At 30.2% G+C, this 20,781-nt stretch overlaps 1 protein-coding gene across 1 annotated transcript in view; it reads left to right on the top strand.

Moving 5' to 3' along the window:
- LOC142326949 (dynein beta chain, ciliary-like) overlaps positions 1–20,781 on the top strand; it is a 235,359-nt gene that overhangs the window by 160,157 nt on the left and 54,421 nt on the right. Inside the window, exons 45-49 of the mRNA XM_075369680.1 lie at positions 6,489–6,734; positions 10,045–10,278; positions 12,647–12,773; positions 15,548–15,681; positions 17,612–17,740. Of these exons, the coding sequence (XP_075225795.1) occupies positions 6,489–6,734; positions 10,045–10,278; positions 12,647–12,773; positions 15,548–15,681; positions 17,612–17,740 (870 nt within the window). The remainder of the gene's footprint in view (positions 1–6,488; positions 6,735–10,044; positions 10,279–12,646; positions 12,774–15,547; positions 15,682–17,611; positions 17,741–20,781) is intronic.

Here is a 20,781-nt window from a genome sequence, read left to right on the forward strand (position 1 = left end):
GCTCTTTCTACTGTGTAACTGATTTGTCACCAGTAGAATGTAATTTTCTCAAAACTAATTTTGTAGAAGCTGCAATTTCTCCTCTCACCCCATGATATTTTTTTCATTGATTTGTTGTAAACCATTCATTTTAAAGTTTGGCGAGACACTGAAGAAATACTAAATTCAGTTATAATTAGTTTCCATTGAAATGAATTGTATAATAAATTTTTTTAAATAATTGTGATTTTTTTTTTTTTTTAATTGTATACAGAGCCAGTTAAAAGTATGGAAATCCCTCTACAACGTTAAAACCATATTCCAGATAGAATACTGTAACTTTCAGGATAAGGTATGTGTCAATTACTCCCCTTTTGATGAGTAGAATTTCAACCCCTTCTTGAGGGGTGGCTCCAGGGGTTGTAACTAAAATATTTTAAATGGTAACACCCTTTGTGTGATTCATATTAAAGGTCCTTAAGACAAGAAAAGTGGTATAAATAAAAATTTGGTACGATGTCTGTACCTAAAATGGCTGTGGGATAAAGTTTAGATTTTGAAAAAAAATTACATTGATAATTTAAAAGGAACTGTTATTGCAAATAAATAAATTTATAAAAATTTGATGAAATGGATATTATTAAAAAAACTTATTTAAAAAAAATTATTTATTGAGCATAATGATGGCTTATTTACTTAAATTTCATTTTAATAGAAGTTTGAAATGTCCTCCTTCAGTTAGCAGTCTATTGTAAAAGGATGATACTGCATTATTCAATGATCACCTAGTGAATTTTGTGCTGATTCTCGAATTCTGTTTTGTAAATCATCAGTAACTTGAGGCTTATTATGATAAAAAATACTTTTTAAGTGGTCCCATAAAAAGTAATCCAATGGCAACAAGTCTGATTATCTCAATGGCAATTCTATTTGGCCCCTTCAGCCAATCCATCTTGCAGGAAAAATGTATTTAAAATTTCACATACCTGAAGACTGAAATGAAGCAGGGTACAATCTTGTTAAAATCAATATTTTGGTAATTGGGGCCAACAGTTTCTGAATGTTTGTAATGTTATTGTCAAGAAGCAAAGCCTCATATTCATTAATAAATTAGGATCTGCACAAATATTGTTCATTACAGTTTTGCAGAACTGAAGTCTTAGATCATACTCATTTTTATTAAGTTTTTGTACCAGATGAATTTTGAAGGTTTGAAATTTTCTTTTTTTAATGTTCAAATCACTGAACTTTGGCTAATGGTATGTCCTCATGCTGCTTTTAGAGTCAAGGAATGAGGATTCTGAATAAATTCTTGAATAATCTAACGGTTTTTTATTTGTTGCAGGTATTGGTTTTCTCCTATTTAATGTTGTCTGTTTCTTCAAATCATTTGATGGTTTTTGACACTGTACCTTTTGAAATAGGGTTACAATTATTAAATATTACATTAAACAATTCACAAATTTCATTTTATGGCCTTACTCTATCACCAAAGATCCTCATCATTAAGAGTGTGATCTTCTCCTGTTCATTAAGTGACATGTGTAACAATGTTAGCAGGTAGCACAGAAAAAATTAATTTAGTAAAAAAACAATAACAAAAAAGGTAAAAAATATGTAAATAACAAAAGTGGTTTACAGATGTGATAAAGGAAGACAAAATCAATTAGCTAACCAATCACAATAAATTCTCATAAGAAACTAGCAGTGTACTAATGAAACGCTCTAAATGGAATATTACACAACAACGGTAATATCCCATCATTAATTAGCTGATCAGCATGATTTGGTAATATTTATTTATTTACTCATTTAAACCTTTAAAATTATGTATCACACCAATTAAATTAAACCCTGGGCCATCCTCCCAAGAAGGTGTTGAAATTTCTCATCGAAAGGTAAAGTTGTTGATTGACATCTTAACCTGAAAGTTACAGTATTTTATCTGGAACAGTTTTAAAGTCGTTGAGGGGTTTCCATTTGACCTGCTTTGTGTATTTTTAAAATTGTGTACACTTATTTCTTGTTACAATTCCTAAAAATACATTCTTTCACTCTTGGCTTAACAAGGAAGTACAATTACTTATTTCAGCCTAATTTTCCATTTTATAAAATATTGAAGTACTTAGAAAAAACTGTAAAATATGTCAGTACATCTAAACTTATCCATAAAATTATTGAAATGATTGCAATAAGCTAAGAAAATGAAGTCTTATAAATTAATATACGATGTCTGTAAATAAAGTAATGAGACTGGCTCAGAAGATTTTTTATTTACAATCCAGTTATAAATGGACTCTTTCAACTTCAAAAGAATTCCCTTGGAAAGCCACACAATGCTTCAAATGGTTTTCCCACTTTTCATAGCAGTGTCGGAGCTCAGAAACTGGAATATCCATCAGATGATCATTTACATTTTTTTTTCTTATGTTTTCTACTGTTCTAAAATGGTGTGCTTTGATGTGTTTTTTAAAGTCAGGAACAGGAAAAAGTCGCAGGGAGGTCAGGTGAATAAAGTGGTTGAGGAACTACAGGAATGTTTTTCTTTGCCAAAAACTTATTAATTGAGAGTGCTATGTGACAAGACATATTGTCAAGATGCAGCATCCAGTTGTCTTTGATGGCTGGTCTCATGCAGGCAACTATTTTCCGCCGTATTTCAAGAATTTCTCAATAAACATATTAATTTACAGTCTGCCCTGTAGGCAAAAACTCCTTATGGACATTACCATTACTATCGAAGAAACTGATTAGATTGGTTTTCATTTTTGATTTGCTCATTTTTGCTTTTTTGGGAAGTGATTAAGTGTGCCACTACTTGCTCTGGTATTTTGTTTCTGGTTTGAACTCAAATATTCAAGATTCATCACCAGTAAAATATTTTTTAGAAAATCAGGATCAGTTTCAATTCACCCTAAAAGATCGCAGCACACTTTCACCCTGTTATTTTTCTGTTTAACAGTGAGGTTTTTGGGACTAATTTTGCACAACATTGATTTGCTCAACATTGTCATCACTTTTTGACGTTAACGGTCTTCCAGAGCATGGATCGTTCGCAACTGATTCCCGGACAACTGAAAATGCTTTAAACCACCTAAAAACTTGGCTCGTGAAAGAGCGTCATCTCCATATGCCCTTTTTAATCTTGAAAAAGTTTCAGTAGCATTCTCACAAAGTTTAACACAAAACTTGATTGCACAACGTTGTTCATAGTTCACTCATTTCATTTTTTTTGAGTATCACTCATTTCATTTTTTTTGAGTATCACTCATTTTTGTAACGCACAATAAAAACTCATTTCACGAAAAGTTTGTTTACATCTCACATGGCAACAATAGACTAAAAATATTACCTAATATAAATCAGTTGTTAATATAACCATATGTTTACTAGTAACTTTACAGTGCCACTTTGGATGCAAAAAAAACTAGTGTTATTACTTTATTTACAGACCTTGTAGTTAACTGTGTTTTTGTCATTATGACCTGTTGCTTTATAGATTTTTCCAAAATACTTGAAAAGCTCATGCAGATCTGTTTAACCTAAGTTCCAAGTTATTTATCTAGTCAGCATGTACAAACTAGGTTTTTTTTACTCTTCTATGATAGAGCTGTATTCCTCCTTATGTAGATTCATTTGTGTAATGATTTTGTATTCTTATATGAAGAATATTTTATATAAATTTTGTAAAAGTATTTTTACGTAAATTTATTTTATTTCGTTAAAACCCAGTTTAATACTATTGTTTACAACACTGTGTTATTTTAACAATGATAAAACTTATAAAACGTAAATAAATCATACCAAAAAAATAAATAAAAACAATAATAAAATAAAAAATTAAAAGCCCTTTCTTGAATATTTAAAACTTATTATGAAATTTGGAATTAAATCCAAAATCTTGAATTTGTGTGATAAATACCATAACATGGTACTACGCACAACCCTACATCACATTGAGTACACATCTATGTAGACTCTTTTCCTCTTTTTTCATGCATTTCAGAATGTGTACACAAACATCGCATTTTTCATCACATTTTTTCTATTTGGAGTCTCTGGCACAAGAGAAGGAAAATGTTTTTCAGTTAGTCTGAGAGGTGACTCTTTAGATGATGGTTGTCCACCATTCTGAAAAATCCTTGCTGTATGGTGTTGTTCAAGAAGTTGATGAATGACTTGTAGTTGAGTCGACTAAGATAGGTGTTTACCTGTATTTACCATGTACAAGGATTGGGAATTCAGCAACACTATATCAGTGAAAAAAAAAACTTTTTGTACCATTTTACTGTTATGCGAATACATTCCACTGAAATAAGCATCATGTCGTTTTGCTCTACTTTCCCTATCTTCCCATTATAATCAGCTATGCATAGTTGCCAGCCATATAATTGTGCAATTATGCGGCTGGTAATATGTTTTTCTTCGCTGTTTATTTCAGCATTAGATAAATTTGGCTGGGAAAATTCAAAAACAAGTATACACAACAGTAGGTATAGGAGTGCACCAAGCTGCCATAGTTTACATGTGAGCTAGTACTTAAAGGTTAAATAGTGTTTTAAGTAAGACAAATTTCTATAGTAATAATCAATTGAGTTTAGGACAGGCTGTGATACTGAATGTGCAATTCTAAATTTCTTCTCTGGTATTTATAACAGCATGAATGACAACTGCAAGATTGCTGCATTATTGCTAGATAAAAGAAAGGCTTTTGATTCTGTTGATCACAGACTTCTTGTAAAAAAAAATTAAGAAATGCTGGTGTCAAAGGAATCTGTGGAGACTGGTTTGTTAACTTTCTCTCAGTTAGGACCTAGCAAGTTAGAGTTGGAAATTCTTTGAGTAATGAATCCTGCATTTTCTGTGGTTCTCTCAGGGCTTTGTGCTTTCAGCAGAACTCGTTCTAGTTTTATTATACATTAACAATTTATGTGGAGGTGTTCTTAATGGTGCTGTCACAGCATTTGCAGATGACATAACTTTAAGTTACAGGGCAAATGATAGAAGTGAGTTTTGTAAAATGATCAGTGATGATCTTAGTGTGTGGTTTGAGTACAACTCTTGGTGGCTGATTACAGAAAAGACCCAAGTTAATGGCTTTTAAATTGAGGTCAAATATAAAGGAACTGTTAGCCCTACATATTGTTGTAAAGCTTGTTGCAATTGTAATTTGATCAATGAAACTTAACCACTTGAAGCATTTGAGAGAATAACTATAGATTCTGGACTTACATGGACATTTCATACACAAAAATTAAAGAAAGAACTTATATATATATATATATATGTGTTGAACACTTTTTTCTTCTGCAAAAGTTGCCCTGATTTTGTAATGAAATCTCTGTACTACACTTCAATTGAAAGCAGATTGCAATATGGCATAATGATATGGGGTGGTGCTTACCACAGTGTGATGCATCACTTGATTGTAGGATAAAAATATATAATCAGGACAATCTCTAAGAAACCTCATTTTGCATATTTGTTACAGATTTTCAACAGTGGGACTTACTACCCTTAACTTTAACTTGACTTAGCTCCTCAACTCTACAACACTATACCCAGTGAAATAAAAAGAACTTACAAAATTTAAATCTGGTATTAATTCATAGCTTTTAGGAAAAGATATTGTCGAATGTTTATTTTTTAAGCTGATGTGATATGTCTTCTTCATACAGACTTACATTCTTCTTCTTTATCTACAAACATTTGAACAAATAAAATAAATTAGATTTATATTGATATTTTGGAGCATTAAAATACTCAAAACTTCTTTTATTGTCATGCAATTCTGATTGTATCAAGGTTTATTGATGTAGATTGAATGTTAATTCTGATTATAAATCATAGGTATTAATATTATTTCATTTACTTTTGTTGTAGGCAGCACAGTGCCTTTGTTATATTTTTTATTCATTTAATGCAATTAAAATATGTGATGGTAACTCCCATAAGTACATAATTTCTCTTAACTTTTAAAAGAAACTGTAACAAGTTGTGTAAGAACTAGAGATATTAGAAACTTTAATAACGTTACTAATATTTAAGCACAATTAACAATAAGTTGAAATAAGAATTTTTTTTGTAAGAAAATGTAATGTAGCTATGAAATTATATAAAAAAGAGGAGAGGAGATATAAGGAATAAATAAATAAACTAGCTATTTATAGGTAGTTAATAATATACGTTCAAGCCAGTTTTTACATTAAAGTAATAACAAATAAAAATAAGATAAAGTTGATGTTTTCATTCAATGAATCACATACAGGTATTAACAGAGTTTAGTCAGTTGTTTTCAAATAGCATAGATTAAAAGATGGGGAAATTAATTATTAAAGGTTAGCTAAATTTAGTTTTAAATAAATTAGTAATTCATGATATACATATGTCTTACAATTATGTTTTGTTCCTGTTATTATTTGTTTTATTAATATCGAATGAATCATATTTGTTAAAATAATAAAATTGATTTTGTTCAACAATTGAATTTTTATGATTATAATTTACAGGTTAAAGGTGCTGGGCTGCAAGATACAAAAGAGAATTGCTGGAAGTACTTTATTGATAGAGTCCGTCGCCTTATTAAAGTAATTCTTTGTTTCTCTCCTGTTGGTTCTACTCTTAGGGTGAGGGCAAGAAAGTTTCCTGCTATAGTAAATTGCACAGCAATTAATTGGTTTATGGAGTGGCCAAAAGAAGCTCTTCAATCTGTGTCAGGAAGATTTATTGCAGAGATTGATACTCAAGTTCTTCCTGTAAGTATTTGAGTACTATTTTGTTTACATTGTTTTATTATTATTATTTTACAGGTGCTAATTCATAATTGTCTTCTTTTTTTTTGTATTTGACTTGCTCTTCTGATCAAAATTAAATGAACCAAAGGCTGTCCTATGAAGAGGTAGAGGAAGCAAGGTTAGCTTGCTTATTTCACTGCCAATATTACCCACGGGAATGATGTGCTTACCTTGAAAGCCCCCTTTAACCTCTCTTATTAATAAAGTGATATTTGTTTGATCTGGATTGGCTGGAGAAATTATTTCATTATCAACCAGTCAGAAACCAAAACCTGATAGTAAAGCCGGTACTCTCTAACTGAGCTGTCTGGACCTTCATTGAAATTAAAATTTTATTCTGTTGTAATTTCTTGTTGATGTAAGAATGGAATTTAATAACTGAAAAATAATTCTTCATTTTGAAAAAAAAGAACCAATTATGCAATATGTTCTCTTTTATTAATATGAAATTATACTTCTATAACACAATTTTTTTTCTTGTTGTTCATGATGCCTAAGTTAATGTGGGAAAACAAACTAAAGTTAAAGTGGTTCAAACCCAGTTAATGTGATTCTTTGTAGTGTAGTTTGTTGTATGTTTGCAGCTTTAATAAATTTCATATTACATGAAATTTTTAAATGTAACATTATAACAATTATAAATACTTCTCCGGTTGTTTTGATAAGCCAGGCCTAAAATCATGTAATTAATCAAACAACCTAGGATTACAGTAAACTTGCATAACAATAAATAACCTTAAAAATAAAAACTGTAAAAAATTTATACTAAATTTTATTAATGTTAATTTCAATCATTTCATTTAAATTAACATGGATTTCATTAATACACATCTGGCAAAACTATTTTATGTGGAAGGTTAATATTATTCATTGAATCACTCCACAATTCATCTAGTAAGGAAAAGTCTTTAACCACAAGGCTGCATATATAGAAAAAGATGTAGGCTGTGCTGCGGTGAATATTCACCTTTACATAGTGGCTAATTTATGACTTGGTTAACTTCCAAAAGAGGTACACTACAATTGGATATTACTAGGTTTTCACACCAGGAGAGTGGTAGTTCTATGATTGAAAATAAAGAATTCATTAGCTGATAAAATGTATAGTATACATTAAGAAAATTGGAACAAATTAGGTTTATTACGTAGATGAAATTTAGATATTTCATTGAGCATGATTTAAAAAATGAACCAGATTTTTTATTATAATTTGTTGATACATTTTAAGTGGTGGTATTTCAGTTTTTGTGAACTGAAATTAATATTTTAAACTTAAAATATTAAGTTTTAAAACATTTTTAAATCATACTGCTGTGAAAAAAAATAATGTAAGTAGCAGACATTTTGTTTTCAGTGGGCACTTGAGCTTAACTTAACTTTTGTTACTTGTTGACCTCCATCGGGTAACTGGGATGTTTTTATGAATAATTTAGTTATGATATCCATAAATGCAAAAATGAGGTGCCACAATACAGTTATAAAACCAGAAGCCACATGCAGCAGAAAGATTATTCTACCTGAGTAAACAATCAAAGAATGAGAGACTCCAGAAAATCAAAAGAAGAATTGAAAGAGTCTGCATCAACAAAAAGTGCCAGAAAGACAGCCAGTGGGCAGTGTTGGATCCATGCCTAACAAAGTTGTCTTTGTAGACAACTTTGTCTACAAAGGATGCAAGATTCAAGACTTCTGAAACAATCTTGACTTGAAAAACACCAAATCAGGATGCAGACGGATCTGAGAAATAAGAGAGGATGTAAGGAAATTGGCCTTAAACCAGAAGTTACCACAGACAAGATAAAATTAAACAAAAGAATAGAGGATAAAAACACTTGCTTCTTACTCACAAGAAAGAAACTCACAACATATACATTTTCAACACCAGAAAGGGTACAGAAATCTGAACATATGAAAAAGTACTGGGAAGACTGCAAGGCCCAAACAGTCCCTTCAAAGAGACATGAAAAATGGACTGACTAAAGAGTGATCCTATACAGTTCTAAAAGATCAACAAATTAATTATGTTAGTCTAGAGTAAACATAGTAGAAAGTGTTACAGGGCTGGTCGTTCACCTGTTTATTGGTGGAATGAGGAGATCTCACGGAAATGCAGTCAATACCTAAGGGCCAGAAGGGAAACTCAGCTGACTTATTTCCACTCAGCTAGGGAACATTGTAAGGTACTTTACAAACAGAGAAGGAGGGAGCTACAGAAGTTCATAAGGGAATCCAAGAAGTGTTGCTGGTGCAAACTTATTGAAGAGATTGAAAAGAATCCATGGGGGAGACCATACAAGATTATTGTTAAGTATGCTGTGAGACCTAGAGTACCCACTACTATGGATATGGAGGCAGCCCAGCACATCATTGATGGATTATTTCCGCATGAAGATGGGGTTCCAGCTATTACCTCAGGTGAGATACTGGATCTACTAATGTTCACGAAGGAAGAATTAATCTCGATGATGGAGTGCGTCCCTCGTGACAAGGTGTCCCTCCTGATTACGGATCAATTGATTATAGTCTTATGCAATTCCTGGCCGGGTATGGTGGTTACAGATCGTATCTGTTTAGGTTCACTCTTGACCATTCAGACCACTGTCTGGCCTGTGATGTGGAGGAAACTCTGTATCATGTCTTTTTCTGTTGTACAAGGTTCCAAGATGTACAGAGGTGCATGCTGGATGCCCTTAGTCGGGTGGACATGTTCAGACCTGAGGAATTTCAGCAGATAATGATGCTACAGGCTGTGAAGCAGTGGACTATTATAATAGAAAATTTTTAGAAAAGTTTTAAAAATGATAATAGAAAAGTTTTAGAAGAACTCGGCAAAACAGAAAAAACTCATAGGAGACAGTGAGCATTGGCGCGGCCTGCAAGGGAATGATGCATCAGAGGATGCCGGGTTGGACAGGTTGGGTGTGTGTATGTGTGTGTGCCAAATTCTAATTTAACTTTCGCTATCAGTTTTCAAAAAAATATCTTTATACAAGAGGTAATCAATTTTGGACACCTAATAATCCCATTCCGGTATGCTCCCCGCCTGGATGGCTTAACTGCGGAGGTGTGCTGTAGGCATGCTCTGTAGCTAGTAAGTCACTATATGTTTAAGTCATGGTGAATGACTTCTGCACAATACATACACTGAAAGGTTGCAATCATTTTTCTTTATTGTTATTATTTTAAAAGTAACATCAGAAATTAGAATTACTACTGTTACTTATTACTATGATTTAAATGTAGAAAATTGATTATTTTCTTCTTTTTTTAGGCTTCATTAAAAAAAGGAGTATCTTTATTTATGGCATATGTTCATACAAGTGTGAATGAAATGTCTGGTTTGTATTTACTTAATGAACGCCGCTACAATTATACTACTCCAAAATCATTTTTAGAACAAATACATCTGTATTCTAAACTGTTAAAAACAACTGCAGCAGAGGTTATTGCTAAAACAAAACGCCTACAAGTGGGTTTAAAGCGATTGGTTGGAACATCTGAACAGGTACATACATTCAGATTAAATCAGTTTGTGTCAAAATAACTATGATATTGACTGTACATATGTATGTAACATATATTTTATTAAAGACTAAAAGTAAAACTCAGCAATTCACCACAGTACAGAATCTAATATTTCTTACCTTATTATTACTTCTCATTTGTACATCAAAAGTGCTTTCGAGGATTTTCCCTCATCGTCATTTGATCAAAAATTAAAAACTTTAAAATTAGACATTAAAAAATTATACATTATAATTAAATATTAAAAATTAAATATTCTTAATAACCAAATTTTAAAAATTTTTTCCAAATTTCCTATTCATGTCTGTGGTCAGTCACTACATGCAGTACTGTGCAGTGGCTGGCCACAGGCATATAGAAAAAAAAAAAATTAATAAAATAATTTGATGTTATTATAACTGTTTAATTTTTAATATTTAATTTTTGACTGCATATTTTACAGTATATGTGTGATAATTTTAATTTTTAATATATAATTTTAAAGTTTTTAATTTTTGATCAACTGACGATAAGGGTAAATCCTCAAAAGTGCTTTTGATGTACAAATGAAGTAATAATAACGTAAGAAATATTATCAGATTCTCTACTATGGTGGATTGCTGAGTTTTACTTTTAATCTTTATAATATACTTAGTACAGAGGAAAATGTAGACAACAACAATAAAGGAAGAATTGATTTTACTAAATTAACTATTTTACTAAACTATATTTGGCTTACCAATTGCAACTTTGTTTTTTACTCCTTTTTTATATTTAAAAATAAGAATGCATGACTGCTATTAGCAGTGAAGTATTGGAAGAGATGAATTTACATACAACATGCAAAACAAACTGATTTTTTTATCCATTCAACCCATCCCTTGAAAACTTTTTCCAGAAACATTTCTTTCATATGTAATAGTTTTTCTTTTTACACTTAATACTAATACTCCTTTTGCACTTAATAATTGGCCAAAAAAATGCATCCATTGTATTAAGTGTAAAAAGAAAAACTATTACGTATGAAAGAAATGTTTCTGGAAAAGGTTTCTGAGGGATGGGTTGAATGGATAAAAAAATCAGTTTGTTTTGCATGTTGTATGTATCTTGTAGACAGTTTTAATTAAAAATTATAATGATTAATTAAAAATTATAATGATGATTCATAAAATGAATTGCAAGAAATAGTGAAATAAAGTGAAAAAAGTAAAATGCCACTGGGGTGGCATCTCAATCTTAAGCACTGGTTAAGAAAATTAAAAGATTATTTAATATTATTTGATCAGATTTGATGTGCTGCATACAGTTATGAATGAATGTGTTACATAGACGATGTGTAACACATGCATACATTTGCATTAATAACCAACTTTCAAAGTGTCAAGACATTTTTAAACAGGCATTGCTTGTTTATTTTTGATTAGATTAACTTTCAAAAACTATCCTTTTCTAAATAAAACTTTCTGATGTTATAAGAATGTCTTATGTATTTTTTTTGTAATTTAACTACTGAAAAATGTATCTCTACAGAAGACTATTATTGAGTTATTATTACTCAGAATTAAACAATAACATTTTATTAAATGGTAAAAATTTTGTATTTATTTATTCTTTATTGGTCACTATTGAAAACTGGAAAATTTTTGCAATCATACATACAAGCAAAAAAGATTTCTTTTTTTCCAAACAAGAAATACCCTAGGAAAGGTTGATCGGTTTCATGAGCATATATGTAGAAAGTGCAAAATAATAGAGTTTTTAACATGAATTTAAGAATTGTAGCTTGCTAAGATAAGATATTGGTTGTGGTGTTATTTATGATTATTTTTCATTTGTTAATTTTGTTACGATAAATTCAATTAATGATAGCAAGCAATGAATGTTCACTTTAAGAACAATAACTATTGAAGTATTAGAGAAAAATGTTTGAGAGAATGAAGTACTCATTCAGCATATTTTATTCTGAAAATTTAGAATTTTTCTTCTTTGACAAAAATTCAATCTTTCAAATTACTATAAAAGTTATTATTATAAAACTGTCTTTTTCCCTAATAGAGATAGATTTTAATATCATGTAATGGGGTCATGTTTAATCTTCATTTTCTACAAATATACATATTTATTAAGTATTTTAGATTATTATAATTTGATAATTTTTATAAAAATATAACTTCAATGATACAGTGATAACAATGATACTGAAAACTCAGTGGCAATATTTGGAATAACTAATGGATTATAATTGTTTTAGTCTGATCTCACCCCTATCATACTGACAATACAACTATAGATCTGTATACTATATTTTTATTTTTTTTTTACCCATTCATAAAAACTTAAGTAATGTTCCTTTTATTGTTAATATTTAGGTGGATGGATTAAAAAAACAGTTGGCTGCACAAGAAAAGATAATTGCTGAGAAAACATCTGCTGCTACCATGCTGATTAAGATTGTGGCAAAGGAACAAGATAAAGTAACCAAAGAGAAGATCTTTGGTAAGTGTAGTTAATTTATATTTGGTATTTTTGAATGCAACACAAGCTCACTTAAAATACAGACAAATGTTTAAAAAAAACTTTTTTACTTTTTTCTGCTCCTCCACCCATAATATTGTCCCAAAGTATTTTTTTTTGGGACCACTTTACAATACTTCTATGATTAGAAAGAAAAATTTAGTTAAAAAATATGTAAAATAATAAATTAATAATTTTTTTTTAAATGGTACGATAACTGTGTACACATATACTGACCTTATATTAAAGTGTTATTTTTGTAAAATTTTTTGAAAATTGATCCCAAAGAAACTACCCAGCCATCCCCCTGAAGATATTGACTCCAAACATTTACCAACAAATTGCCTCATGTATGCGAGTCTGTGCCAAATTTCATCATAATTTAGGTAAAAGTTATGATGAGGCTTCAAACACACGAACAATCTACATACGAACATTACGTCCCCCCAATTCTTGTTTTTGGGGTTTCTGGGTCATGAAACATTGAAAAATGTAAAAAACCCACATACACACATACACACACACACACATGTGATATTTCCATATACACAAGTATATGGAATAGATATTTAAGTATGGAAACATCTTACTGCATATCTGAGAGGTATTTGGAGGCAGAAAGAATGGGGTTCTACGTAGTTAAAAAAATCTGCATTATGATGGGTTTTTATTTTTTTATCATCATCTTGGATCAGTCATACTGAATCAAACTTAATTTTTTTCAAATGGGAAGGTTGACATATGACATATCATTTTGATTTAAAATTTTACAAGAAAAACAATGGTGAAACACATTTTTCTGTTGATGCCTTTGTTTTAAGCATTCAAATTTTCAATGATGGAAAAATTGCTAACAAAAAAAATAAAACGAGGTAAAATACACTGCATGAACAGTATAATTGCATTCTACATTTGTAATGCATACAATAACAAACTTTAAACAGGGCTATAATATTGATAATAAACAGTTACTAATAAAATAAATTTTGAAAGCATACCATTCTACAATAAAATAAGAAATAGAATAGATACAATAAATAAATAAGAATGCATACTATAAGCCAAAAAATTAAATATATTATATTAATTTATTTTAAAAAAAAGTTACTGAATAAAAGATACTATAAAATAGACAGGTCTATTTTATAGTATCATATTTTTGAAATTTTTCAACTTTACAAATTTTGAAATTTGCGATTTGCAAAAAAATGCTGACATGATGGAAAAAATGAAGGTTATTTTCAGATTCAGCACTAAAGAATATACATAGGAATCAATTACCAAAAGTTAAATAACATTCCACAACCCAAATTTTTTCAGGCATGTGTTATTATTTCACTTTGAAATCACACACCATACATCTACTCTTTTTGTGGGTATAGGAAAGATTCAAAGATACTGCAGGTCTTCAGTACTCCAGGTCTAGTAGTAGTTCTATTAATATACCCACCAAGGTGAAATCACGCTTGCATCTGTTAAGACACTTATCTAACTTGTCAGTGTTGCTTCTAATGAAGTTTTTGAACCATTGACAGTAGTGAATGCTTTTAGCATAATAAGCATTAGTTAGTTCACCTGCATTTGATACGGATAACATTTCAGCATTTTCCTTACTGCAGTGTGACATCGTAGTGAAATGTTTTTTCTTGGTTTAGTATCGGCAAAGATTTATAAGGAAATCTTTTTACTACCACTTTAACATGCTGTATGACCTGCATTGTACTGATATTGAACCTGTTTCGTATAAACTTCTGAATAACATTTTTCACGGGGCTTCCTTTTCAAATTTCTCCCTGAACTTTCGTAGACAAATGAGATTTCGTCTCTAATAAATTTCCCCCACGAATGTATGTTCAACAGTTCTTTTTTCAAAAGCCAATGTTTGACAGAGTGACAATACTCTAATGTGCAGCCAATAAACAGTCCTCCCCACTCCAGCTCCAGTTACATCAACATTTTCCACATTATTTCATCCATCTCACTCCAGTATATACACTTAACAAAAATACACACTGCTGATATTTATACCGTGAATTTTAGTATGAAATAAACACTGAATATTTATAGATTCTATTAACATTATTTTACTATTAATTTTTTTGCTATATTAATTCTGTAAGGTTTCTTATTATGGAGTAAAGTATGTTTGCATCCTCACTTTTTCTTTTCTTTATGCAGAAGCTTTTGGATTAAAATTCTTTTAGATATCAACCTGTAGATAAATTTTTTCTTAGCTCTACAAACTCAAAATAGTAACACATAGTGTATTTATTATATTTTACATAATATAATTAATATATATAATTAATTATATTAATATAATTAATTAATATATTATATTTTATGTAAATAATATCTCATATATACTATGGACAGTTATTGTTAATGGTCATATTATCTCTTGGCTAATTTAAATGGAGATTGTAGTAAATAATTAATGGTCACCGTTGTTACTGTGTATCATATATTAACCATTTTGGTTGTTTGCTGATTGAAAAGATTATAAAAAAAATATTTCTAGCAACTTTTCTTATCACTGTTGCTATTTTATTGTAGTTAGGCTTGTTAGTTTTTTCTTTTATTAAACTTAAGATGCATTTAATGACTTAAACCAGCTTTTAGTTATTGTGTTTTTTGTGTGTACATTTTCTTGAATTCAAATTTGTGCCCAGATTTATCAAAATAACAGTATAGAAACTTGAAATAAACTTTAATAATAATAATGATACAGTGTTTCCGTACTTTTACTTTTATAGTTGCTGAGGAGGAACGAAAAGTCCGTGTAATGGAAGAGGATATTATGGTCAAACAAAAAGTTTGTGAGGAAGATTTAGTGCAAGCTGAACCTGCCTTAGCAGCTGCTAATGAAGCTCTAAATACTTTAAATAAGGTAAGATATATGGAATTATTACAAAAACAGATTTTCAATTCTTTAAATTATATTTTAGAGCAGGGATGGTAGGGTAAAGTAGTTTGGTGTTGACCTTTCATACAACCTCCATCATTTTAGTTTTTGCCAGCTTTGTTGATCATTTCATGTTTAAACATAATTTAAAGTAAATGTAGCAATGTCAACTGACCAACCAGTCAGTGTAATAGTTAGCGTATTCACTTCTAAATCAGCAGCTGGTCTTAATTATTGATCGACGTTTGCCATTTTTTCACTTGTCTTTCCATTCATCTCACAATTTTTTATTTAAAGTTTTGCAAAAATAATACAACATTTTATAATAATAAAATAAAAAGTAAAACATTGCCTGAATAATTAATTTTGAATATTTAGCTTAAAATTAGTTTGAAAATTTCAGATTAAATAAAAATATGCTGTTGACAGAAAATTATGGTTAGTTAATTTTAGTATATTAATGTTTAATTTTCCAGCTTTATCTGATAAAAAGTTTCATTTTCCTTCATGGGCACTTATTGATTTAAGCTTTTTCTATTGTAGTTAGCTTCTTCAGAGTAGGAGACTGGATTGGCTGACTGCAGAATTTCAAGGCTAGTGTGTGGTGGAGTTTGCTAATTCTTTTCCCATTAAAATTCAGTTTTCAATTAAAAATTAATTAACCTAATTGTTTGGTCAATACTAATAATTCAATGCAGTTGATACAGACTAAAATTTATTAAAAAACAAATATATATTAAATAAAATTTACACTGAAGTATAGATTAATTTGAAGATCAACTTATTGTTCTGCCAAAATACTTGAAACTGAACACAGAAACATATTCATGAGAAACAACTAATTCTGATAACCAACACATAGCTAACTATGATAACACTGAATTATACAGGTAGAGAGGTAGAGGAAACAAATGATCTTGTTAAATCCTTATTGAAATTAAGTTTGTTGAAATCAAAAATCTAGTTGAAAACTATACTGTAACTTTAAAGTTTAGTGTGTCCAATTGTATTATCAAATACGATGCGCTGCAGACTTTCCACTAGGTCCTTTGTTTGTAAAATAGGGAAGTGGGAATTTTAAAAATACAGTTCATAATCATTTAATAAAAGATTAGTGGGAATCTACATACATTGGTAACGGGGTTATTAGTGTTGTCCAAAAGTAACGCTAACTCTAATATTTAATAAACTCAGTTTGAATGAAAAAAATATCAGATTTAATAAAAAATTATTTGATATGACAGCACATTTAAAGTTAATTTTATAGTGTTATAGTATAGTAGTAGTAGTATAATTTCACTTATTGCGTGTTACCTAACTGATTTTTCTAATATAGTTTTATTATTTACTTAGGTAATTAGTTATTGTTTATTTATGCTGTATATCGTTTTATTTTTTAAGTATATATTATTGTAATCATTAAATACTGGGATGTGTGTTATGTATTTTTACTTGAATATTTATTTATGTCCTGTGTTTGTTACATGTCCAAAAGTACACAGCAACGTCCAGTAACAATTAACATTAACAATAAATATTAATCAGATCTTCAAAATAATCTGTACAGAGGTGTACATTTTATTTTAAAAAAGTTACATTTTAATAAAAAAAAGATTTTAATTTTCATTAATTATGTATTGTACCAAATGAAAAATAATATGATAATGATGTCAATAATTTATTGTACTAAATCCAGAGCGGTAGCAGAAGTTTAGCTTCTTAGATCTATTGTAACGCTACCTTCTACAACTTCTGAAATCACAATTTTTTCTGTATAATGTAAAAGAAAGATGAAATTGAAGATCAGAAAATGTTTTATAACATTCACATGTTGAGCATTATCTTTTTTTCATGTGTATATATTATTCACACTCAGTTTCTACCCTAATATTTTATGACATGACTTTTATTTCAGAATAACTTGACAGAGTTAAAATCTTTTGGAAGTCCTCCAGCAGCTGTAGTAAATGTAACTGAAGCAGTTATGGTTTTACTGTCACCTAAAGGAAAAATTCCAAAGGATAGAAGCTGGAAGGCCTGTAAAGTAAGAAAATTGTCCTTTTAATGGACTGTTATGAATATAATTACAAAGTTTTCATGAAGCTGTTTAGATTTCATGGCTTAACTCTATTGCTACTATTTATATGAGATAAATTATAAGTTAATAAGCTCAAAGCAATATAACTTGAAATTATAAGAAGGTATAAAATACTATTAACTTTTTAATATGTAGTTATGAAGGGAAAGTATATAGTTTATACAGTATATAGTATATAGAAAAGTATACAGAGATATTATATAGGTTGATAAATCAGTGCAAAATTTCAGTGTTTGGTTTTTTGCAACTATCAAATTTTTATGACCCGCCTGGTTAGAAAAACATAAAAAAGAACCACAGAATGTATGTGTGTTGTCCTGTATTTTGATTAATAATATCTCTGGACTGGGACAATGTAAAATCCTCAAAAATGGCTCAAAAATCTTTTATGTATGAGGCATTGGTGGCATTAAATTTTTTTAAAGTTTGTGAAAGAGAGGGATACTTTTTTCCATTTAAATTTTTTTTAGAACTCATAGAAGATTGAGCTGTAGTACAATGAAAGTTTTTAAAATTTTATGTATATATATATATATATATAAAACTTTGTGAAAGTTCAAATAATCCAAAAAAAGTCTACAATACTGATCAAAATAATAACAAAACTGATTATAAGCCAACTGCCAGAATCAACAATGTCTTTAATTAAATAATCATCTTCAAAAACGATCTGTTGATTAATCATTTCATACTTTTGTTTGAATTTATAAATATAATATTTTTTAATAAGTAAATATAATATTTTATTTATGAAAAAAAAATAAATGAAATTTATTTTATTTTTAATAATATTTATAAGTATAATTTTTTTTTTCATAAGTAATGAACATTTGATAATTTTTAATGAACTTAAATTTATGTGTGGAAATGGGATAGAACAGAAAAATACATTTTTTAGATATAGAAACATAAAACCCACAATCAATGGCATTACAAGTAAATTCTAATCGCCCATGATAAAAAAAAATTGGTACATATAAAAACCCGATTTTTAGAGTTTGACATTATACAAGGAACAGTGATAACAAACTTAAGGTGTTTCACCTGCATTCATGGGCTGGAATGTTAAGAATTTTGACCAGAGTACTTTCGCTGAGGTCCTAGAAACTCATGGTATATATGATGCAAACACAGTGGAGAAGAAAGCTCAAGAGGCCGGTGTGGGTTTACCACAGAAATATAGCAGACTGGGGCACCCCCTGACTTATTGGTGGACTCTTCTGGACATTGCCAGAAAACATATGGAATGCCATAAAGCCAGAAGGCCGATGACTTGGGCGTACCTGCACTCTCTGAGAGCTATATATGCGACACACTATAGGGAGTGCAGGAAGGAGCTTGCTGGACTTATTCGTGAGTTTAAACGAAGGGCCTGGAAGCAACTCAGATGTTGGGAGAGACCATACAGGATCTTAGTTTGGAGGACCTTAAGAGACCTAGGGTACCTGTAACCCGAGACCCAGATGAAGTGTGGTGTATCATAGAGGGGCTATTCCCCCATGGAGAAGAGCTAGTGGTGGATGACAGGGAAGAGACGGGACCTCCGCCTCCCTTCGCCAATGAGGAGTTCATGGCGGTGACATTGAGAATTTCAGTGGATAAGGTGCCAAGACCAGACTGGCTCCTGAATCTTGTGGTGAAGGTGGTGGTCCTTAGGTGTGCTTGTCTGTAAGATGTGCAATATGGGTATATGTGTGTGTGTGTGCACATGCGTGTGCATGTGCAAATGCACGCACACACAGATTATAGCATGGTATATTTATAGCATTGGTATATTTGGTACCATATAGTGAAATATCACCAGAATCTCTAGGAATACTCTGTAGAAACAGATTACTAAAATTGATTACTAAATCTGTTATCTAAATATGTTACTAAATCTGTTTCCAAATCTGTTTCCAAATCATTTCTTATTTGTGTTTTATAATTTGATTGATTTTAAGTAAAAATAATAGTCATTAATATTTAAAAACCCAATGGTGTAATTGAAATAAGGGTGGTCTACCAAAGGATGAATAATATTCATCCATTTGCTGGTTTTTTTGCGTTAGAAGTAAAGTAAGAAGTAAAATTTGCCAAGGTTATTCAATAAAGGTATTGTAATTTTTATGAAAATATCTTATGCAGATATGTTACATGTTGTTTTGAGTTTGAAAAATTTCTTTGTAGGAGAGTGAAGAGATTATAAATAGCTGATGTCCAACATGGGATCTAGCAAGATCTGTACCCAAACCACATGTCTAGCCTAATTACTAAATAGTCATAAATAAATCTCTTGGCTTGTAACCAAATCATCATCATTCACTAAAGGCTATGCCTTGTCGATTTAGCCATGTCACTCTCATCTCCGCTTCTCTCTTCAAGTCATTATAAGAACCAAGGTCCATCTCTTCTTTAACATTATTGATAGTGATTGCTCTCGATCTACCTCTAGGTTTTTACCCAAAATCTTGCCCTCAAATATATTCATCAAGAACTGGTCATATCGTAATACATGTCCTATCAATTCGCACTTCTTCGTATAACATTTAGCAAGGACCTCCTCTCACTCACTTTTGCTAACACTTGATCATTTCTTTTCCTATCCACTCAGCTTGTTCTTGTTATTCTCATCCAAATCCTTCAGTCTTCTTTCTGCATCACATCCATAAGTTAGAACACTCCAGACATAAATTTTAGCAAACTGTTTCCTTTTTTGCATACTCATATGATTATCAGTCAGTAAATTCTTTTTATCCTGGAAAGCTCGTCTTGCCAGCACTATTCTTCTTTTTACTTGTGTGTGACACATTTATTATTGCTAGTGACGGTGCTTCTCAAATAACAAAAACTGTCAACTTTCCCTACAATAGTAGCATCTAATTTAATATCAACCTTTGTACCTTCCTTTGTTTTTCCTACAATCCTAGTCCTTGTCTTTTCCTTAAGTTTAAGTTTATTTTCAGTTCTTTAGATAGTGTAACATAATCTACATTCCCCTTACTGAT

The sequence above is a fragment of the Lycorma delicatula genome, chromosome 6 (assembly GCF_047948215.1).
Source record: "Lycorma delicatula isolate Av1 chromosome 6, ASM4794821v1, whole genome shotgun sequence".
Lineage (NCBI taxonomy): Eukaryota > Metazoa > Arthropoda > Insecta > Hemiptera > Fulgoridae > Lycorma > Lycorma delicatula.